At 42.8% G+C, this 24,365-nt stretch overlaps 1 protein-coding gene across 2 annotated transcripts; it reads right to left on the bottom strand.

Moving 5' to 3' along the window:
* Positions 1 to 216: 216 nt before the first annotated feature.
* Positions 217 to 23,385, bottom strand: LOC129859742 (programmed cell death protein 10-B-like). Of its 2 annotated transcripts, none has more exons than XM_055929855.1 (9): positions 23,277 to 23,385; positions 22,328 to 22,565; positions 19,425 to 19,478; positions 19,148 to 19,265; positions 18,903 to 19,029; positions 15,734 to 15,812; positions 14,990 to 15,072; positions 12,670 to 12,751; positions 217 to 1,128 (listed from the first exon to the last, which is right to left on the bottom strand). In XM_055929855.1, exons 2-8 carry the CDS (start codon positions 22,415 to 22,417, stop codon positions 12,670 to 12,672), a joined length of 633 nt encoding a protein of 210 aa, XP_055785830.1. In that variant the 5' UTR covers positions 22,418 to 22,565; positions 23,277 to 23,385; the 3' UTR covers positions 217 to 1,128. The 2 variants fall into 2 exon arrangements, with proteins under 2 accessions (XP_055785830.1, XP_055785829.1); XM_055929854.1 differs by lacking the exon at positions 217 to 1,128 and adding an exon at positions 3,617 to 5,751 and having other exon boundaries at positions 23,277 to 23,384.
* Positions 23,386 to 24,365: the final 980 nt, after the last annotated feature.

The raw sequence follows: 24,365 nt of genomic DNA, 5'->3' as shown, positions 1-24,365 counted from the left end.
TTTTATATGGTAAACAGCCTAAGTGGGACATCTTCATTTCTCGACCATCTTTGGCTAGAGTACCTGGTCATTGATCTTGTCAGGTATCTTCCTGAGGATGTGTTTCAGAGCTTTGGATTTCTCATTTAGGTCCTGAAACTCCTGGTCTGGCCTGTCAACTAAGAACTCTACACACACACACACACACACACACACACAACTACAACTGCGATCAACCACGGCACACACCTGTCACTTCCCCTCAAGGCAGTGGTTTATTTATTTTATTTGACAGTTTAACAAATACATACACACAGTACAAATCTAGACAGAGATAATACAACTAAGTCAATTACTTATTTCAGTTGTGTCCCTTTCAGTTGTGTTTCCATTCTGGTCCATGTGGATTTGATATGTTTTTCATGTCATACGTGCTCCCCTGCTGCAAAGCCTCTATTGCCCTCTCTACGACAAATAATGCTGAAAGTTGAACTTGAGGCCCATTGAGTGTCATTAGATACATTTTGCATGTCATGCATGTCTTCATCTCACTCTAAGGATCAGAGGCTGCGTTTAAACAGGCAGCCCAATTCTGATCTTTTGCCCAATTATGTGCAAAAGAGCTGATCTGACTGGTCAAAAGACCAATTTGTGAGAAAGAATTATCAGAATTGGGCTGCCTGTGTAAACGCAGCCAGGGAACAAGTGCGACTACATTATTAACTTTCACTTCTCTTCAAAGGTCACCTCAATTTTCAATCGTCACCTCAATCGTCACCTCAATCTTCACCTTCTATAAACTACCTTCCTAGATCTAAAAATGCAAATGAATTACTTAAAAATCATACAATGTGATTTTCTGGATTTTTGTTTTAGATTCCGTCTCTCACAGTTGAAGTGTACCTATGATAAAAAATTACAGACCTCTACATGCTTTGTAAGTAGGAAAACCTGCAAAATCGGCAGTGTATCAAATACTTGTTCTTCCCACTGTATGTGACTGTTCTATATTGGGATAAAGGTTTCCACTTCGTGACGACCGACGTCCTTTGTCCGAATCTTCCCGACTGTAACCCGTCACACGTGACCCTCGCCACACAAGCTGACGCCAAGCTCGCTCAGAACCAAACCTTCCTCTGCATCCAGAACCTTGTGAAAAGGGAGGAAGAGGAGTTTCAGTTCAACTTCACTGTCTGTTGGTCCAATTTATTTGGCGATTATAACAACGTGCTTCAGGTCACCCAGACTCTGGAGATGTACAAGTGGGTATTGATTGATCGGCCGGTAGCCTAGTAGTTAGAGCATTGGGTCACAAACCGAAAGGTTGCTAGATCAAATCCCCAAGTTGCCAAGGAAAACGGCCTTGTTCTGCCCCTGAACAAGGCAGTTAACCCACTGTTCCTCGGCCGTCACTCTAAATAAGAATGTTCTTAACTTAATTTTATTTATTTATTTCACCTTTATTTAGCCAGGTAGGCTAGTTGAGAACAAGTCCTCATTTACAACTGCAACCTGGCCACGATAAAGCAAAACAGTTCGATACATACAACATCACAGAGTTACACATGGAATAAACAAACATACAGTCAATAATACAGTAGAAAGATTCTATATACAGTGTGTGCAAATGAGATAGGATAAGGGAGGTAAGGCAAAAAATAGGCCATGCTGGCGAGCTAATTACAATATAGCAATTAAACACTGGAATGGTAGATGTGCAGAAGAAGAATGTGCAAGTAGATTTACTGGGGTGCAAAGGAGCAAGATAAATAAATAAATACAGTATGGGGACGGGGTAGTTGGTTGGGCTATTTACAGATGGGCTATGTACAGGTGCAGTAATCTGTGAGCTGCTCTGACAGCTGGTGCTTAAAGCTTGTGAGGGAGATATGAGTCTCCAGCTTCAGTGATTTTTGCAGTTCGTTACAGTTATTGGCAGCAGAGAACTGGAAGGAAAGGCGGCCAAAGGAAGAACTGGCTTTGGGGGTGACAAGTGAGATATACCTGCTGGAGCGCGTGCTACGGGTGGGTGCTGCTATGATGACCAGTGAGCTGAGATGAGGCGGGGCTTTATCTAGCAGACTTGTAGATGACCTGGAGCCAGTGGGTTTGGCGACGAGTATTGGAGTAGTGTTGGAGGCTATTTTGTAAATGACATCGCCGAAGTCGAGCATCAGTAGGATGGTCAGTTTTATGAGGGTATGTTTGGCAGCATGAGTGAAGCATGCTTTGTTGCGAAATAGGAAGCCGATTCTAGATGCTTAATGTGAGTCTGGAAGGAGAGTTTACAGTCTAACCAGACAGCTAGGTATTTGTAGTTGTCCACATATTCTAAGTCAGAACCGTCCAGAGTAGTGATGCTGGTGCGGGCAGCAATCGGTTGAAGAGCATGCATTTAGTTTTACTTGCATTTAAGAGCAGTTGGAGGCCACGGAAGGAGTGTTTGGCATTGAAGCTCGTCTGGAGGTTAGTTAAGTACACATCCTGGTAATCCGTCTGGCCCAGCGGCTTTGTGAATGTTGACCTGTTTAAAAGTTTTGTTCACATCGGCTATCAAGAGCGTTATCACACATTTGTAACTAGCCTCTTAATACTTGCATAAAGGTGCAAGATAGACATGACCATTATAGTCATACTGAGATGTGATGCGAGGGTCGCTGCCTTGACTAAGATTCTCCAGAGAATTTATTCACATAATAATGAAGTCAGATTGATGAATGTACTTTATTATAAATAACAATTTTCTTTCAATTACAGTATATCCAAAGTGTACTCTATTTTCATGTGGTGAAAAGTGTACTGCGGTATACTTCATGAGCATACTCGATTTTCATATCTCAATAAGTGTACTTCAGTATACTTACAAAAAGTATACTTTTCATGTCCTCAAAAATGTCTTTAGTATACTTACAATAAATATACTAGAATATCATGTACTTCAAAGTACTAGATTTTCATGTAATGAATGTCTTTGCTAAAAGCAAGATCACCCTAGAAATCTGACATACTTATTATTGTCCTCAATAAGGAAGTAGTAACCTTATATTTCCTGTAAGGTCTACCGGTCTACCTGTTACCAGAAAAGAATGAGGGACAGGAGCAGAATGGCTTTTGTTGGCTCTTCAATGAGGAAATACTTTCCAATATTCAACTACTTGCCTTTTCAAATAAAAGTATATCTGAATACTTACTTTGAAAGTAATTGCGATATTTTAAATTTAACCTAAGTCTGGTTCCCCCAATACAATCCTTTCAGATGATTAGGTGATTAGGGGAGAGGGGTTAGGGGCTAAGTACAAGTTGAGTTTTTATGATGAGGCAAATGTCTGTGTAAACAGACAAAATGCCATTTTATCTGAAGTGGAAAATCCCATGGGGTAAATCCCAGTAGTTTTAAAACAAATCTCTACTTTTCTTCCAATCAGGGATTTTTAGAATATAGTGGAAGGGCTGCACCACACTGCCATCAAGTGGCTAAGGCCTGTGTGTCTGCCCATCATTGTTTGCCCACATCACCCATCTCACCACTCTCCCTCAAGTTCTCCTTTTTATGCATTCTATCCAACCCTCACAAATTCCATCCCCGCTTGCCCACTCACCCCCCCCCCTTAAACACTACTGAATTCCAAAAACAAACTGCATCATTAGGAAACAATTTATTGAACATTTGCCACCAGACATACAGTATCACTTAAATACAGAGACAGCTTCAACCTGGAGCCGTTTCTATCCCTTCATCTTTAAACATCAGGGACAGACTCCTTTTACAAACCCTCCTCTCTCCTCAGTCATGCTCTCTGTAGCTACACACACAGACAGTGTGAGAATGTTACTTTATGAATCCCAAATCGATACCTCCCTAGTCCGTCCCTACCCCCTCGTCCAGGAGTCTATTTGGGATTCAGCAACTCTATGCTTGAATTCTTTTGGTTTTCTGTCTTCTAATAGAGAGTAGAATAGGGGTGCATCTCAATCTAACAAGATTTACTCTCCTCACACCGCTCCCTTCCTCTGCACTCATCTGTAAAGACTGGACAGGTGAAAGGTCATACCCAGTAGAGTTAGAACATCATATTGCTTTCTCTTAAGAGAGGGAGACACTTGAGATGCACAGTAGGTAGTGAAAGCTAGTTTCCGTTCTGAAAGCATGATTAAGAAGCTATAACAGATGTAGGAGGAAGTTGCCCCTAAACGCTGACACAGGGTCAGATACAGTGAGCTCCAAAAGTATTGGAACAGTGAGTTTTTGCTGTTGTTATTTTGGCTCTGTACTTCAGCACTTTGGATTTGAAATTATACAATGACAATGAGGTTAGAGTGCAGACTGTCATAGAATACACTTCTACACTGATGTGGATGCTACCATGATTACGGATAATCCTGAATGCATCGTGAATAATGATGAGTGAGAAAGTTACAGATGGACAAATATCATACCCCTAAAACATGCTAACCTCACCATTACAATAACAGGGGAGGTTAGCATTTTGGGGGGTATGATATCTGTGCGTCTAACATCATTATTCACAATTTATTCAGGATTATCCATAATCATGATAACTTCCATATTAATGTAGATGAGTTCAGAAACATTCTATTCTTATTTACAATAAAACTCACTCCAAAATGACAACACAATACTTACCATTCATTTCTACTGGGCAAAAAATAATCTAAAACACAACCAAAACAAACCACAAATGCATCCAACAAATGTGTAGTCATTGTGTGCTATGAATATGGGACCAAATACTTTTTACTACACATAAGTGAATTTGTATCAAATACTTTTGGTCCCCTAAAATGGGGGGACTATGTACAAAAAGTGCTGTAATTTCTAAACAATTCACCCGACATGGATGAAAATACCCTCAAACTAAAGCTGACAGTCTGCACTTTAACCTCAGTCATTATATCATTTCAAATCCAAAGTGCTAGAGTACACAGCCAAAACAACAAAAAATCAAATACCTTTGGAGCTAACTGTATTCTCCATCCCAGTAACAGGTAAAGTTAGGATTGGGGAAAGGTAATCTGATCCTAGATATGTGGTTAGGGGCAACTTCTACCTTGAGCCTAATGTAAAGTAATCACATGAATATATATTATCAAAAATGGCAATTAGTCTGATAAACGCCTCCTCTACTTCTAACAAGACCAGGTGTGGGTTCAACAAGTAGGGCCAGGAAGATACCAGTATCACAATACTCATTAATACCGTGGCAAGAAACAAAACGGATTTAACATCTTTAGGAAAACAGCCCTAATGTTGGAAACAAATATCATTATGTTGTCACATTTATTTATTTTCTAAGATATAGCACAGAATATTTTACATACAGCAAGTATTCATAGGACCAAAGATTTGAGCCTGCCTCATGTTTTCATTTTTGCCATGGAAAAAAGATTGTCATACTGGTATCGTCACAGCCCGATCAACAAGACTGTCCCTAAACGTTAAATGCTGATTCAAACAATTAAACAGTAGCTAGGGATAACTAAAAAAGCTGTCACATATGCTGAAGTTCTTCAGCTAGATTTTGGCCATTAAACATTCACTCACGTTAGCTAACAGTTCAAAAGCTGACGTATTTCACTGCTAACATCAGCCTTGTTGAACGCACTTCAAGGGTATAAATTAAAACTGTCCGATTAAAATCAAGCCACAGATAAATACATTTTACATTTAAATCTGGTAAAAGGTGCTCTCCGATCGTATGCCATTTTTAATGTTGCTTCGTTGGAAGATTGGATGGCCTCTCCAAGGCAACCCTACACACACGTTCAGACAAAGACACACAAACACAGGAGACATAGATTAGGAATTACTGGCCACTTCAAGGAAATGAAACACGAGCCACTTTAATAAGGTCTCTGTATCTTGCATTACTCATCTCATATGTATAAACTGTACTATAAACTGTACTATTCTACGGTATCTTAGTCACTTTAATTGTTTGTAAATATTGCATCACCCATCTCATATGTATATACTGTACTCTATACTATGGACTAAGATACAGTGGCAATGCCGCTCTGACATATAAACTCAGCAAAAAAAGAAACATCCCTTTTTCAGGACCCTGTCTTTCAAAGATAATTGTAAAAATCCAAATAACCACAGATCGTCATTGTAAAGGGTTTAAACACTGTTTGCCATGCTTGTTCAATGAACCATAAACAATTAATGAACATGGAACGGTCGTTAAAACACTAACAGCTTACAGACGGTAGGCAATTAAGGTCTCAGTTATGAAAACTTAGGACACTAAAGAGGCCTTTCTACTGACACCAAAAGAAAGATGCCCATGGTCTTCTTCCAAGACGGCGTAGCAGTGTAGACGTCTTTGTCCTGTCGTGTCCCTTGTATATATCTTTTTACATCTTTTTCTTTGCATATCTTTAAAAAAATACTTTCTTAAACCTCAACTTCTAAATACTCTCCTGCAACCCGCCTCACCCAATGTGGCGTGGATCTGCTTTTTTCTAAAGTATTTCTATTTACTTCTGATCTGGAATCCATCTACTGAAGATAGCCAGCTAACTGCCTACTAGCTATCAGTTAGCAAACCATTGCTAGCGGTCATCAGCTAACCTTTAGCTTGGAAAGCTCTCGCTAGTTCGAACAACGTGACTAAAACCAGAGCATAACGGACCTATTTCTCTCCATATCCCCGGATTCCTACCGCAAACTCTGAACATTTTCATCTGGATCTTCGCAACTAGCTAACCACAATCCCGGGTGACCACTCCTGGCTAGCGTTTCCATCCCGGAGCAGGCACCGGAGCAGGCACCAATTAGCCTGAAGCTAATTGGCTAGGGCTCCTGTGCTACCACTGAAGCCCACTCCTGGGCTACAAGACCCGGACCCATTTACTGCCGGTACGGAGCACGGAACCCCGCCTATCCTCTATGACTGGAATACCGACATAATCTGCCCGGGGACTCCAACAGGCCCCTCAGGCGTGACGCCCGCTGAAGGCCCATTCTGCTAACCTACTAGGCCTGTTAGCTACCTAGAGCTACCTGGAACCCTGCTAATTCCACGACTGGTCTATCGACGTCACCGCACGAAGAGGCAAAAACAGACTTCCCCCCCATCGCGACGTCCCCCAAAGGCTAACTTGCCTGCCCCGGTCTGCTAACTGCTAGCTTATCTTGCAGCTAGCGCAGCCAGGAAGCTAGCACCAGTTAGCAAACACAATTCTACAATTCACAACCTCTCTTTCGCCATCGCTATCCGGCTTGGATTCTCTGTCGACACGACCACGTCTGGTTTGCAGACGTGCCCTCAACCGGTGCCCTCAACCGGCCTCTGTCTGAGCAGACCCCCTCCGTCTGAGCAGACCACCCCCCCGGGCTACTAACTTTAAACGCGTGCTAGCTTAGTGGAGGCCTCACTACTCCATCTACGGCTGCCCCCTGGACACTATGATCACTTGGCTACATAGCTGATGCATGCTTGACTGTCCATTAATTCACGGTACTCCATTCTGTTTATTTGTGTTTTATCTGTCGGCTCTGTGCCTTAACTCAGGATCTGTGTGTAGTTAATCCGACCCTCTCTGCCCAGTCGTCGCCATTTTTACCTTCTGTTGCTGTGTTAGCTGACTAGCTGCTGTTATCTCACCTGCTGTTTTAGCTAGCTCTCCCAATCATGACCTGCAATCACTTTATGCCTTATTGTATGTCTCTCTCAAATATCAATATGCCTTGCATACTGTTGTTCAGGCTAGTTATCATTGTTTTGGTTTGCAATGGACCCCGTAGTTCCACTCTCCGTACCTCTGATACCTCCTTTGTCCCACCCCCCACACATGCGGTGACCTCACCCATTGAGACCAGCATGTCCAGAGATACAACCTCTCTTATCATCACCCAGTGCCTGGGCTTGCCTCCGCTGTACCCGTGCCCCACCATACCCTGGTCTGCACATTATGCCCAGAATCTATTCTACCACGCCCATAAATCTGCTCCTTTTATTCCTTGTCCCCAACGCTCTAGGCGACCAGTTTTGATAGCCTTTAGCCGCACCCTCATCCTACTACTACTCTGTTCCTCGGGTGATGTGGAGGTAAATCCAGGCCCTGCATGTCCCCAGTCACCCTCATTTGTTGACTTCTGTGATCGAAAAAGCCTTGGCCTCATGCATGTCAACATCAGAAGCCTCCTCCCTAAGTTTGCCTTACTCACCGCTTTAGCACACTCTGCCAACCCTGATGTCCTTGCCGTGTCTGAATCCTGGCTTAGGAAGGCCACCAAAAACTCTGAGATTTCTATACCCAACTATAACACTTTCCGTCAAGATAGAACTGCCAAAGGGGGAGGAGTTGCAATCTACTGCAGAGATAGCCTGCAAAGTTCTGTCATACTTTCCAAGTCTATGCCCAAACAGTTCGAACTTCTAATTTGAAAAATTAATCTCTCCAGAAATAAGTCTCTCACTGTTGCCGCCTGCTACCGACCCCCCTCAGCTCCCAGCTGTGCCCTGGACACCATCTGTGAATTGATCGCTCCCCATCTAGCTTCAGAGTTTGTTCTGTTAGGTGACCTAAACTGGGATATGCTTAACACCCCGGCAGTCCTACAATCTAAGCTTGATGCCCTCAATCTCACACAAATCATCAAGGAACCCACCAGGTACAACCCTAAATCCGTAAACATGGGCACCCTAATAGACATTATCCTGACCAACTTGCCCTCCAAATACACCTCTGCTGTCTTCAATCAAGATCTCAGCGATCACTGCCTCATTGCCTGTATCCGCCACGGGTCCACGGTCAAACGACCACCCCTCATCACTGTCAAACGCTCCCTGAAACACTTCTGCGAGCAGGCCTTTCTAATCGACCTGGCCCGGGTACCCTGGAAGGATATTGACCTCATCCCGTCAGTTGAGGATGCCTGGTCATTCTTTAAAAGTTACTTCCTCACCATATTAGACAAGCATGCTCCGTTCAAAAAATGCAGAACCAAGAACAGATATAGCCCTTGGTTCACTCCAGACCTGACTGCCCTCGACCAGCACAAAAACATCCTGTGGCGAACTGCAATAGCATCGAAGAGCCCCCGTGATATGCAACTGTTCAGGGAAGTCAGGAACCAATACACGCAGTCAGTCAGGAAAGCAAAGGCCAGCTTTTTCAAGCAGAAATTTGCATCCTGTAGCTCTAACTCCAAAAAGTTCTGGGATACTGTAAAGTCCATGGAAAACAAGAGCACCTCCTCCCAGCTGCCCACTGCACTGAGGCTAGATAACACGGTCACCACTGATAAGTCCGTGATAATCGAAAACTTCAACAAACATTTCTCAATGGCTGGCCATGCCTTCCACCTGGCGACTCCAACCTTGGCCAACAGCCCCGCCCCCCCCCCCCCCGCTGCTACTCGCCCAAGCCTCCCCAGCTTCTCCTTTACCCATATCCAGATAGCAGATGTTCTGAAAGAGCTGGAAAACCTGGACCCATACAAATCAGCTGGGCTTGACAATCTGGACCCCCTATTTCTGAAACTGTCCGCCGCCATTGTCGCACCCCCTATTACCAGCCTGTTCAACCTCTCCTTCGTATCATCTGAGATCCCCAAGGATTGGAAAGCTGCCGCTGTCATCCCCCTCTTCAAAGGGGGAGACACCCTGGACGCAAACTGTTACAGACCTATATCCATCCTGCCCTGCCTAGCTAAGGTCTTCGAAAGCCAAGTCAACAAACAGATCACTGACCATCTCGAATCCCACCGTACCTTCTCCGCTGTGCAATCCGGTTTCCGAGCCGGTCACGGGTGCACCTCAGCCACGCTCAAGGTACTAAACGATATCATAACCGCCATCGATAAAAGACATTACTGTGCAGCCGTCTTCATCGACCTGGCCAAGGCTTTCGACTCTGTCAATCACCATATTCTTATCGGCAGACTCAATAGCCTCGGTTTTTCTAATGACTGCCTTGCCTGGTTCACCAACTACTTTGCAGACAGAGTTCAGTGTGTCAAATCGGAGGGCATGTTGTCCGGTCCTCTGGCAGTCTCTATGGGGGTACCACAGGGTTCAATTCTCGGGCCGACTCTTTTCTCTGTATACATCAATGATGTTGCTCTTGCTGCGGGCGATTCCCTGATCCACCACTACGCAGACGACACCATTCTGTATACTTCCGGCCCTTCCCTGGACACTGTGCTATCTAACCTCCAAACGAGCTTCAATGCCATACAACACTCCTTCCGTGGCCTCCAACTGCTCTTAAACGCTAGTAAAACCAAATGCATGCTTTTCAACCGCTCGCTGCCTGCACCCGCACGCCCGACTAGCATCACCACCCTGGACGGTTCCGACCTAGAATATGTGGACATCTATAAGTACCTAGGTGTGTGGCTAGACTGCAAACTCTCCTTCCAGACTCATATCAAACATCTCCAATCCAAAATCAAATCTAGAGTCGGCTTTCTATTCCGGAACAAAGCCTCCTTCACTCACGCCGCCAAACTTACCCTAGTAAAACTGACTATCCTACCGATCCTCGACTTCGGCGATGTCATCTACAAAATAGCTTCCAATACTCTACTCAGCAAACTGGATGCAGTTTATCACAGTGCCATCCGTTATGTTACTAAAGCACCTTATACGACCCACCACTGCGACCTGTATGCCCTAGTCGGCTGGCCCTCGCTACATGTTCGTCGTCAGACCCACTGGCTCCAGGTCATCTACAAGGCTATGCTAGGTAAAGTGCCGCCTTATCTCAGTTCACTGGTCACGATGGCTACACCCACCCGTAGCACGCGCTCCAGCAGGTGTATCTCACTCATCCCTAAAGCCAAAACCTCATTTGGACGCCTTTCCTTCCAGTTCTCTGCTGCCTGCGACTGGAACGAATTGCAAAAATCTCTGAAGTTGGAGACTTTTATCTCCCTCAACAACTTTAAAAATCTGCTATCCGAGCAGCTAACCGATCGCTGCAGCTGTACATAGTCCATCTGTAAACTACCCACCCAACTTACCTACCTCACCCCCATACTGCTTTTATTTACTTTTCTGCTCTTTTGCACACCAGTATCTCTTCTTGCACATGATCATCTGATGATTTATCACTCCAGTGTTAATCTGCTAAATTGTAATTATTCGATTTATTGCCTACCTCATGCCTTTTGCACACATTGTATATAGATTCTCTTTTTTCTACCATGTTATTGACTTGTCTATTGTTTACTCCATGTGTAACTCTGTGTTGTTGTCTGTTCACACTGCTATGCTTTATCTTGGCCAGGTCGCAGTTGCAAATGAGAACTTGTTCTCAACTAGCCTACCTGGTTAAATAAAGGTGAAATAAAAAAATTAAAATTAAAATGGTCCCTGCTCATCTGCGTGAACGTGCATTAGGCATGCTGCAAGGAGGCATGAGGACTGCAGATGTGGCCAGGGCAATAAATTGCAATATCCGTAATGTGAGATGCCTAAGAGAGCGCTACAGGGAGACAGGACGGACAGCTGAACGTCCTCGCAGTGGCAGACCACGTGTAACAACACCTGCACAGGATCGGTATATCCGAACATCACACCTGCAGGACAGGTACAGGATGACTACAACAACTACCCAAGTTACACCAGGAACTCACAATCCCTCCATCAGTGCTCAGACTGTCTGCAATAGGCTGAGAGAGGCTGGACTGAGGGCTTGTAGGCCTGTTGTAAGGCAGGTCCTCACCAGACATCACCGGCAACAACGTCGCCTATGGGCACAAACCCACCGTCGCTGGACCAGACAGGACTGGCAAAAAGTGCTCTTCACTGATGAGTCACAGTTTTGTCTCACCAGGGGTGATGGTCGGATTCGCGTTTATCGTCGAAGGAATGAGCGTTAACAGAGGCCTGTACTCTGGAGCGGGATCGATTTGGAGGTGGAGGGTCCGTCATGGTCTGGGGCGGTGTGTCACAGCATCATCGGACTGAGCTTGTTGTCATTGCAGGAAAAAACTCAACTCTGTGCATTACAGGGAAGACATCCTCCTCCCTCATGTGGTACCCTTCCTGTAGGCTCATCCTGACATGACCCTCCAGCATGACAATGCCACCAGTCATACTGGTCGTTCTGTACATGATTTCCTGCAAGACAGGAATGTCAGTGTTCTGCCATGGCCAGCGAAGAGCCCGGATCTCAATCCCATTAAGCACGTCTGGGACCTGTTGGATTGGAGGGTGAGGGCTAGGGCCATTCCCCCCAGAAATGTCTGGGAACTTGCAGGTGCCTTGGTGGAAGAGTGGGGTAACATCTCACAACAAGAACTGGCAAATCTGGTGCAGTCCATGAGGAGGAGATGCACTGCAGTACTTAATGCAGCGATTGGCCACACCAGATACTGACTGTTACTTTTGATTTTGACCCCCCCTTTGTTCAGGGACACATTATTCCATTTCTGTTAGTCACATGATTGTGGAACTTGTTCAGTTTATGTCTCATTTGTTGAATCTTGTTATGTTCATACATATATTTACACATTTTAAGTTTGCTGAAAATAAACACAGTTGACAGAGGACGTTTCTTTTTTTGCTACGTTTATGTGTATACCAGCTGCTTAATGCAGCTACTTTAAAATGATGGAAGCCCTCAATGGCAATGTTCATGCAACAACAGGTTATATCCAACTAGAACTCACTAACTATCGCTATGTCTCACACACACAAACCCCTACTGTACCTATATGACGGTCTTGAAGGTCTGCAGAATGAGGTTGGTTTGGTGGATCAGTCTGTTCGCACTGATGAACACGTTGATCGCCCTGGAAACAAGGATGTTTCAGTTATGTTGTTATTTAACGACTGCAAATAACTGTTTTGCTGACATTGTGTTTTCGTTTTGTTTCAAAATAGCTCTGACATTTCAAACCTGCTTAAATAATTGGTTTCTCATGGTCATCATAAAATAAACAGTTAGTAAGAACATTCCCACTACTAATATTGTTAGAATTAATGTACACTGAACAAAATATAAAACGGCAACATGCAACAATTTCAAAGATTTTACTGAGTTCCCATTCATATAAGGCAGTGGTCACCAACCGGTCGGTGGCGCAATTGGCGGTGCACTTGATTCAGAAGCCCTGCGCACCGGCAGATCTGTGGCTAAATCGAGTGGGCCTACAGCTTCCAGCAAAGTTTGATACTAGCTACATGAGATTTCATAACTTTTAAAACCATGAGCAGAGAGAGACTGTCAAAGAATACAGCAAAGAGCTGCTGTTGTTTTTATGAGTGAGTTCATGTTAAAGTTTTTATTCAGCACTGTTTTTATTCAACAAAACATAAAACGTACTCTGTACTACCACTCGCGCTGCAGCTGCAACGAATTAGTAGCCAAGTGTATCGATAGCACTGCGTTTTTTATTGTTATTAGCAGCTTGTCGTGTCTATTTTAATATATCGAGATATATTTCACTTTCTCCGGTCATAGGAACAACATGAATTTGTGCATGAGGCAGATGAGCTCCGACTCATTTTGCCATCAGGTGGAAGACGGTGTCCCCTACCTCAGTCTCACCTGAGTCAAGGAAGGAGAGATCAGGGACCGTGAGAGGAGGACCCCCTGCTGCTCTCTCCCTCTCTCCGCTGAGTCTAATGCCGTGTTCAGACTTCCGACTTCAGTGCGTTCAAAGACAACAGGGAACTCTAAAAAAAACTAGATGCAGTTTTGAACTGGGGATTGAGTTGATCAGTCTGTAGATTGCGGCCTGTGGAATGTTGTCCAACTCCTCTTTAATGGCTGTGGAAAGTTGCTGGATATTGAAGAGAACTGGAATATGATGTCGTACAAGTCGTTCCTGAGCATCCCAAACAGGCTCAACGGGTGACATGTCTCGTGAGTATGCAGGCCACGGAAGAACTGGGACATTTTCAGTTGCCAGGAATTGTGTACAGATCCTTGTGACATGGGGCCGTGCATTATCATGCTGAAACATGGTGTGATGGTGATGGATGAATGGTAAGACAATGGGCCAGGATCTCGCCACGGTATCTCTGTGCATTCAAATTGCCATCGATAAAATGCAATTGTGTTCATTGTCCATAGCTAATGCCCGCCCATATCATAACCCCACCGCCACCATGGGGCACTCTGTTCACAACGTTGACGTCAGTAAACCGCTCGCCCCCACAATGCCATACACACTCTCTGCCATCTGCCCGGTACAGTTGAAACCGGGATTAATCCGTGAAGAGCACACTTCTCCAGCGTGCCAGTAGCCATCGAAGGTGAGCAGTTGCCCACTGAAGTCTGTTACGATGCCAAACTGCAGTCAGATCAAGGCCCTGGTGGAGGACGGCGAGCATGCAGATGAGCTTCCCCGAGACGGTTTCAGTTTGTGCAGAAATTCTTTGGTTTTGCAAACCCATTGTTTCACTAGCTGTCCAGGTGGCTGGTCTCAGACATACCCTCAGGTGAAGAAGCTGGATGTGGAGGTCCTGGGCTGGCGTGGTTTCATGTAGTCTGCGGTTGGACGCACTGCCAAATCCCCTGGCAAGAGCTCTGGGGGGAATTTCTGCAGTTAGCATGCCAATTGCACGCTCCCTCAAAACATTACATTTTTGGCATTGTGTTGTGTGACAAAACTACACATTTTAGAGTGGCCTTTTATTGTCCCCAGCACAAGGTGCACCTGTGTAACAACCATGGTGTTTCATCAGCTTCTTGATATGCCATACCTGTCAGGTGGATGGATTATCTTGGCAAAGATTAAATTCTCACTAACAGAGATGTAAACACATTTGTGCACAACATTTGAAAGAAATAAGCTTTATGTGCCTATGGAACATTTCTGGGATCTTTTATTTTAGCTCATGAAACATGAACATGAGCACAGTTTACATGTTACATTTTTATTTTTGTTCAGTCTATTTTTGCTGTGGGTTTAGTATGTGTTATTTTGTGAAGGGAAAAAAATACCCCAATCACAATTCACTACTTTCGATGAGCATATATCTATCTATTCAGCTTCCTTATGAATCTACTCTACACAACTCACTTTCCATCTTTGAAGTATGTTTTGAGAGTGTCGCTGAAGCTTTTGGAATATTTGACAAACTCCTTCTTCTGGTGCTCAAGAGCCTGGACACACAGAGAAGAGACAGACAGATGTGAACATAGCCTTCACAATGATATCAGCTCTCCTTGCAGCCATTGATCACATTAAAGATAAGGAAGAAACACACTGATTGTACAAAACATTAGGAACACCTTCCTAATCTTGAGTTGCACCTTCCTAATCTTGAGTTGCACCCTCTTTTGCCCTCAGAACAGCCTCAATTCATCGTGGCAGGGACTCTACAAAGATGTCAAAAGCGTTCCACAGGGATGCTGGCCCATGTTGACTCCAATGCTTCCCACAGTTGTGTCAAGTTGACTGGATGTCCTTTGGGTGGTGGACCATTCTTGATACACACAGGAAACTATTGAGCGTGAAAAACACAGTAGCATTGCAGTTCTTGACACCCTCAAACCTGTGTGCCTGGCACCTACTACCATACCCTGGTTAAAGGCACCAACAACATTCTTTCTTACCCATTCACCCTCTGAATGGCGCACATACACAATCCATGTCCTTCTTTAACCTGTCTCCCTCCCAATCTACACTGATTGAAGTCCATTTAACAAGTGACATCAATAAGGGATAATAGCTTCTATGACATAGACTGACCAGGTGATATACAGTATGTCATGGAAAGAGCTGTTTTGTCCACTCAGTGTATATTCCACATCTGTGTCTTACCCTGCGGTTCTGGTAGTGGTATTTCTTAAAGACGTTATTGACTGTATCCAGGAGCTCCTTTATAGCACTGGCGATGTCTCTATGGAAAACAACAACCAACACCAATCAAGAAGAAGGATGTCAAGGACATACTAATGAAGGTGTGTGTGTTAGTGTATACTAGGGATGCAATGGTACACAGTATGTTGTCGAACCGTTTGGTAAGCCCCCTACGGTTCAATATGCATACGTGAACCGCGGAATTATGATATGCCTGTCATTTTCCCAAAACGTGCTTATTGCGCTGCAGACTACACGCATGTTGTACATTCAGATACACAGAATTAGACCCGCAGCTTGTAAACAGGCAAGGCAGACAACTGCTTGGGGCTCCAGGCCGTTAGGGGGCTCCTGAGGGCTGGCAAACTTTGCTCCACAGCAATGTCTCAATGTGGCAACCGCAGCGACCGCAAACCCTCCCCCTTAACCTGTTGAGGACAGAGGGCGCTGTTTTCACTTTGGGGGAAAATCGTGCCCAATTTAAACGGCCTCGTACTCAATTCTTGCTCGTACAATATGCATATTATTATTACTATTGGATAGAAAACTCTCTAGTTTCTAAAACCATTTGAATTATATCTGTGAGTAAAACAGAACTCATTTTGCAGCACACTTCCTGATAGGAAGTGGAAAATCTGAAATCGATGGTCTGTTCTAGGCCTATAAATGCCTATAAATGTCCTTGATATTTATTAGTATAGATGCACTTCATACGTCTTCCACTAGATGTCGACAGGCAGTGAGAGAAGAAATGGAATGTATAACTTGATCTGGGGTCGAATAAAAGCTCTCGGCATGACGTATCACCAGTTTCCTGTTTTCTGGAGAGCGCGTGAAGGGACCTGGTTTTGCCTTCTGAAAAGCTGCCGTTATAGACGACTAATATCTCTGGCTTTGATTTTATTTGATACATGTGACAATATCATCGTAAAGTATGTTTTTTCAATATAGTTTTATTAGATTATTGAAATTTATTCGGGACGTTAGGCGTGTTGCGTTGTGTGCCTTTGTTCAGGAAGGAGAGCTTCGCGCCACTTTGCTAGCTTTCCGTGCTAATTGACTGGAGAAGAGGACATTCTAAAACCAAACACTGATTGTTCCCGACAAAGGACCCCTTGTACAACATTCTGATGAAAGATCATCAAAAGTAGGACCCATTTTATGATGCTATTTCATATATCTGTCGAACATGTGAAATAGTCGTTTGCGCCCAGATTTTGGGTACTCTCTTGCTATAACTAAGCTGGATGTCGTAATGCAGTTATTTTTAGAATTCTAACACGGCGATTGCATTAAGAACTGGTGTATCTATCATTTCCTATACAACATGTATTTTCTAGTAATGTTTATGAATAGTTATCTGGTCAGAATAGTTGAGTGTCATAAAAATATCCGCACATTCTGGGAAAAAGATGCTACGTTAGCACAATGTATAACCACTGATTTCAGCTCTAAATATGCACATTTTCGAACAAAACTTAAGTGTATGTATAACCTGATGTTATAGGACTGTCATCTGATGAAGGTTTATGAAGGTTAGTGAAAATTAATATATTTTAATGGTTTATTCCCTATAGCTAACGTGCCTATTGCTATCGCTAACGTGCCTTGATGAATGAATGCGGTAGTGTGGTAGGCTATTGTAGTAAGCTAATATAATGCTATATTGTGTTTTCGCTGTAAAACACTTCAAAAAATCGGAAATATTGGCTGGATTCACAAGATGTTTGTCTTTCATTTGCTGTTCACCATCGATTTTTCAGAATTTTTTTATGATGAGTATTTAGGTATTTGACGTTGGTGTCTGTAATTACTCTGGCTGCTTCGGTTCTATTTCTGACGGTAGCTGTGATGGTAGCTGCAATGTAAAACTGATTTATACCTCAAATATGCACATTTTTCGAACAAAACATAGATTTATTGTATAACATGTTATAAGACTGTCATCTGATGAAGTTGTTTCTTGGTTAGTTTGGTTGGTTCTTGGTTAGTTAGGTTGGCTTTGTGCATGCTACCTGTGCTGTGAAAAATGTCTGTCCTTTTTTGTATTTGGTGGTGAGCTAACATAAATATGTGGTGTTTTCGCTGTAAAACATTTTAAAAATCGGACATGTTGACTGGATTCACAAGATGTGTATCTTTCATTTGCTGTATTGGACTTGTTAATGTGTGAAAGTTAAATATTTCTAAAAAATATCTTTTGAATTCGCGCTCTGCCTTTTCAGTGGAATGTGGGAGGAGTTCCGCTAGCGGAATGCAGGTGCCAGACAGGTTAAACAACCAATGGACAATTTGCAATGACATCTCAGTAGGAAACCTCCCTAAAGGGGCCCCATGAAGGGAGGGGAAACTAAAAAAAACAAATATTCTCTCAGATCCATTGTAATCATGGTGAGTGCTAGAGACAGAGAGAAGCAAATTTGAAGAGGCACCGCCGTTTTTCAAATCCGCTGTGTGGGAACATTTTGGATTCAGCGTTCAATATGATGACGAGGGTAAGAAGACCGTAAACAAAGTAGAGTCTGGAAGCATTGTTTTGCCACTGTCGGCTACTCGAGTAGAAACACTTCTAACATGATGTGTCATTTACTCATTTACTTCTAACATGATGTGTCATCACTCGGCCGTATCCCTTGCAGGTGGAGCTGGAGCAAGGAGAGTCCACTCGTTAGAGAAAAATACAATCTCTCGCTGCTGCCTTCCAACAACAATTTGCGACAAATTCAGAAAAACATAAAGAAATAACAAAAGCAGTGGGAGTATTCATAGCCAAAGATTTCATTGCCTATACAAGTATGTACCCTGTTTATTTCAAATAGAGAAGGCAAAGCATCTACAGCTTGTCGAAGCTAAGAAGCACTTTTAATTTGAATGTTTTTCTCCCCTTGATTTCAAGTAGAGACATAATCCAGGCCTAGTCAGACATGCTGCCATTTTTCTGAACAGAAAGTTTTATTTGTCTATAGGCAAAATAAAGAGTTCATTGTTTAAAAGGGTGATGTGTTTGTATTTTTTTCTGGAAAAATAAAGATACCGAAACCGTACCGTTACCCACAAAGCGTGATACATACCGAACCGTGGGCCCACTGTACCGTTGCATCCCTAGTGTATACTGCGTGCGTGTACTCACTTAATTGTCTGTAGGAAGCGTACCCTGTCGTTGATCTCGTCAGGTATCTTACTGAGGATGTGTTTCAGAGCTCTGGATTTCTCATTTAGGTCCTGGAACTCCTGCTCTGGCCTGTCCACTAAGAACTCTATACACACACACACACACACACACACACACACACACACAGGAGTATATTTTAATAAACAACTACAAACACACTGAAGCCCTTGTAAGCAGATGCTGGTACTTTTCTACACACACACCTTCCACGTCATCTGCAGCCATGCGCAGCAGAGACTCTGTGTAGTTTATCTGAACATTTTTCTTCTCCAGAATTTTCATTATGATGTCCTGAGTTAGGCCTGGGTTCTCCCTCTCCGCCTAGCAACACAAACACACGCACACACAATTACATCTGCTGATTATTCAAGCTGCCCATCCTTGATTTAGACTACTGACATGCAACCAGAGCCCAAGGGTTACGTAAGGGCAAAGGTCATACGTTTATGAGGTAAGGGGTCCTGTGTTGGTGTGTCTTACCTTGATAAAGGCTGCTCTCAGAGTCTGGGCAGCTGACAAGTTGATCCTCTCCAGCTGCCAAACCAACACACACACACATTGTTAGGGGCTGACAAGAACACACACGCATCCAGGGTTTGACATACAGGGCTGCCTGCTGGTCCGGGGAGGTTTTGGAATCCCTCCAGGCCAGTCAATCATCCACACCAGTGGCCCGCTTGGGTCAGTGAAAAACATATTGTAATATTGTTATTTTCAATCAAGGCTATATAATTGATGAAAAAACAGAAATTCCTGAAGCTGCTAGTTCGTTATGTAGATTATTTATCTCACACGGGCCACACACATAGCCACGTTTGAGCGGAATCATCTGTCGGGCAGCAATAGCGCGCAGCTCTCAACTGTCCTGATTCTTTTGGAAAAAGTTTATTCCAAACGCTCTTCAATGTAAAAGCTGCTGGGTTCTTAAACGGAAGTTGTACCATAGTCCCATGTACCAACACCACAGTCGCTTCCAAGCTCAAGACCCTGGGACTAAACACCTGCCTCTGCAATTGGATCCTGGAATTCCTGAAGGGCAATCCCCAAATGGTAGCAACAACACATCCAGCACGCTGATCATTAACACAAGGGTCCCTCACCTGTACTCCCTGTTCACCCACGACTAAGTGGCCGTGCATGACTCCAACACCATTAGGCACCTGACCTACACAGGGTGGTGAGTACGGCCCAGTACATCACTGGGGCCAAGCTTCCTGCCATCCAGGACCTCTATACCAGGCGGTGTCAGAGGAAGGCCCTAAAAATTGTCAAAGACTCCAGCCACCCTTGTCATAGACTGTTCTCTCTGCTACCGCACGGCAAGCAGTAGCGGAGTACCCCCAAGCCATAAGACTCCTGAACATATAATGTTTATAATCTATGCATGGTCACATTAACTCTATCTACATGTACATATTACCTCAATTACCTCGACTAACCGGTGCCCCCGCACATTGACTCTCTACCGGTACCCCCTGTATATAGCCTTGCTTGTTATTTTACTGCTGCTGTTTAATTATTTGTTACTTTATTTTCTATTTTTCACTTAACACTTATTTTTAAAGTATTTTTGGTTAGTAAGCATGTTCACTTGTATTCAGCGCACGTGACAAATAAAATATTATTTTGATTTGACAATGATTCTCTACCCTATACTTGCTTGTTTTGTCACAAACTGAAATTAGGCAAACTATTTGAATTTTAGCAACCAGGAAATGGAGGAGCGATTTCTGCATAGTGCATCTTTAACTCTGCATTGTTGGAAAAGAAAGAACCTGTAAGTAAGAATTTCACTTTTAGTCAGTGGTGTAAAGTACTTAAGTAGTGATTTAAAGTGTTTTTACTTAAGTAGTTTTTTGGCGTATCTGTACTTTACTATTTACATTTGACAACTTTTACTTCACTACATTCCTAAAGAAAATGATGTACATTTAACTCCTTACATTTTCCCTGACACCCAAAAGTACTCGTTACATTTTGATAGAAAAATGGTCCAATTCATCCACTTATCAAGAACACATCCCTACTGCCTCTGATCTGGCGGACTCACTAAACACAAATGCTTCATTTGTAAATTAATTAAATTAAATCTTGGAGTGTGCCTCTGGCTATCCGTAAATCAAAAAAAGACAAGTAAACGTGCCGTCTGGTTTGCATAATAAGGAATTTGAAAATATTTATACTTTTAGTTTTGATACATAAGTATAGTTTATACCTCCCGGGTGGGGCAGTGGTCTAGGGCTCTGGGTTCGCGCCCAGGCTGGGCTGGGTTCGCACCCAGGCTCTGTCGCAGCCGGCCGCAACCGGGAGGTCCGTGGGGCGACGCACAATTGGCATAGCGTCGTCCGGGTTAGGGAGGGTTTGGCCGGTAGGGATATCCTTGTCTCAGAAATGTAAAAAATGTAATAAAAAAAATGTATGCACTCTCCTGTAAGTCGCTCTGGATAAGAGCGTCTGCTAAATGACTAAAATGTAAATGTATATTTGAGCAATTCTGTTTACTTTTAATACTTAAGTATATTTAAAACCAAATACTTTTAGACTTTAACTCAAGTAGTATTACGGGTGACTTACACTAGAGTCATTTTCTATTAAGGCATCTTTACTTTTACTGAAGTATGACATTTGAGTACTTTTTCCACCACTGCTTTTAGTCTACACCTGTTGTTATAAATTATAAATTCTTCCATGCTCTAAAGTGGAGTGAAGTCCACAGGGTTCCATATTTCAACTTCTTCCAGCCACTCGTTTTTTTACATTTTTATAAAGAGACACGACTGAACTACAACTTCTGTTTAAGAACTAAATGGAAATCAACAACATTTGGAGTAAACGGTTTCTGTTGTGAAACGTTTTCCGACTAGCACGTGAAAACGGCATAAGAATTGTTTTGGGGTCTTAGAACATCCCATTTTTTTTTGTTTTTCTAAGAAAAAGTGTGATATAGAGTGAAAACACTATAGGAGAACTCGGAAACCCGGAAAAACAAAACCTGGAAAACTGAATCCAGTGTAAGATAAAACAGATTTTAAAGGGCCCTAGAACTGACTGTTCAAAATCACTAACAAGAATACCCTTTTTGAGTTTGAGCAAGTTTTATTTTTCATCTCAAAACAATCAATCAATATTATATTGTCAAGTTAAACTATTATTTGTGTATGGAGAGTAGTTTATAGGCTATACGCTAGCTTGCTCAGCTCGCAAATTAAAGATAAAATCCCCTGATATTTAAATGATGCACGCATCATCCACTATCCTTTAAGATCTTGGCCCTGGCCAGTATGTTTTTAATTTGGACCAATAGCTTTCAGTTCGCACTGGCCCGGTGTGCCACTGGAAAATGTACCTGAATCTATATTAGACAAAACACTCACACACATTACCTCATTAAAAACTGGGTACATGACAGCGTATAGCGTCATGGAGACCATGGAGTTTGTCTCGGTTTCAATCCTCATCTCTTCCATGGTCATCCTCCAAGGAGGTGCAGAGATAGGCAGCAACACACACTCACTTTTTCCTCTCTTTCAAGCACTTTTTCCTCTCTTTCAAGCACTTTTTCCTCTCTTTCAAGCACTCACACACACACACACAGAAGTTCCAAGAGTCCCCAGAGTGAGCCTAGAGAGAGAGAGAGAGATTTGTGACCTGTTGCCACAAGGGCAACCATTGAAGAACAAACACAATTGTAAATACAACCCATATTTATGTTTATTTATTTTCCCTTTTGTACTTTAACTATTTGCACATAATTTTAACACTGTACATAGCTATAATATGACATTTGAAATGTCTCTATTCCTTTGAAACGTTTGAGTAATGTTTACTGTTCCTTTGATTGTTTATTTCACGTTTGCCAAAGCAAGTGAAATGGATGTAAACATGTAAACATAAGTTTCCCATGCCAATAAAGCCCTTTGAATTGAATTGAGAGAGCTTTGTCTATGTTGTCATGTAGACAGACCTAAGGCGTTATTAACTTCCTCTTCTACTGTGACATGATTAGCTACGGTACACAAGAACGTTACCATGTAAACATGTTCGGTTCCTAAGAAGCTAGCTAGCTAACTTAGCTGTCACACATGCTTGCTAAATTTAGTTACCAAAGTTTGGTAACTAACTAAATAGCTAGTTAGTTGGCAGATTATGTAAATTTAGGCGGACCTTTAATTGTGAAAATCACCTAGCCATATAGCTAACGTTAACTAGCTAACGTTACATTACCTATCAGTATCATGCCACTGTAGCTAACACGTCAGTGACGCTTGAGTAACTCAGTAGAGATACGTCTAACGGTTAAATGGTGGTTCTTAACTAACTACAGATAGTTACCTTTCTTTTCGCCGTTCTAATAGCCAGAATGTCTGGTTAGCTGCGCTGTTATCATCAACGTCTCCTTCAGCGACACAAAAAAAATACTTCCGGGTCACGGAATTTTGGAACTGCTCTAAATAAAAGTCCACCACATAATGGTAGAAAAGTGTCAATAACCTCAATTATTCACGATACATTAAAAATAATTGTCTAAACATGAACAATGATTCACATTTGTTCATATTTAAGTGACATTTGCATTAAATGTTCCAAAGTCGAATAAATGCCAGCAATGAAAATCACTGTATATGAAATACACAATAGCTCTAGAGCAAAAACTATTCAATGTGCCGCAGTAAAAGTATTGTAGGGAATACTCAGTGGGGTCTGTAGAATGTATAAATGGTGTCATTTCATGGGGCACTGAATTATACAGAGTATTGCTGGCCTTTTACTTTTATTTTGTGCTCCCGAGTGCCACAGCGGTCTAATGCACTGCATCTCAGTGCTAAAGGTATCACTACAGACACCCTGGTTCAAATCCAGGCTGTATCACAACTGGCTGTGATTGAGAGTCCCATATGGCAGTGCACAATTGGGCCCAGCGTCGTCTGGGTTTGGCCAGTGTAGGCTGTCATTGAAAATAACAATTTGTTCTTAGCTGACTTGCCTAGTTAAATAAAGGTTACACACACCCATTTACTCCACCCATTCCACTGGCCACTTGTATGTGGATTACATATTGGCTTACAGAGCAAATAACTATTCTAGGTGCAGCAGTAAAAGTGTTGTAGGGAATGCTCAGTAGGATCTGTAGAATGTATATATGGTGCAATTTCATCGGCCATGGAATTATATGGAGTATTTTACCAATTTTACTGTGGTCAAATAGCTTAAAATGGGGTGCCTGGACACTATATAGCACAGTAGCACTATACAAATATAGCACAGTAGCACTATACAAATATAGCACAGTATGGGCAAAACGATCAATTGCATGTCAATAAAACCAGTGTCCAGTCTACTCACCACAGTCCTTAGAATACAAAACAGGTGAGTCTTTACAAAAAGCTAGTGCATAGAAAGTGTTACTGGTCAAACAACTTA

This window comes from Salvelinus fontinalis, chromosome 7 (genome assembly GCF_029448725.1).
Source record: "Salvelinus fontinalis isolate EN_2023a chromosome 7, ASM2944872v1, whole genome shotgun sequence".
Taxonomy (NCBI): Eukaryota; Metazoa; Chordata; class Actinopteri; order Salmoniformes; family Salmonidae; genus Salvelinus; species Salvelinus fontinalis.
Note: the sequence above shows the minus strand (reverse complement) of the source record. Positions and strands in the feature narration are given on the sequence as shown.

Bases quoted from the DNA above. Each gene is read 5' to 3' on its own strand.
- LOC129859742 (XM_055929855.1), bottom strand. From the start codon at position 22,417: ATGACCATGGAAGAGATGAGGATTGAAACCGAGACAAACTCCATGGTC. The intron at 19,266-19,424 runs GTAAGACACACC...TTGTGTTGCTAG, and splicing joins TGAGAGCAGCCTTTATCAAG to GCGGAGAGGGAGAACCCAGG. The intron at 15,813-18,902 runs GTGAGTACACGC...TGTTTTCCATAG, and splicing joins CGCTTCCTACAGACAATTAA to AGACATCGCCAGTGCTATAA.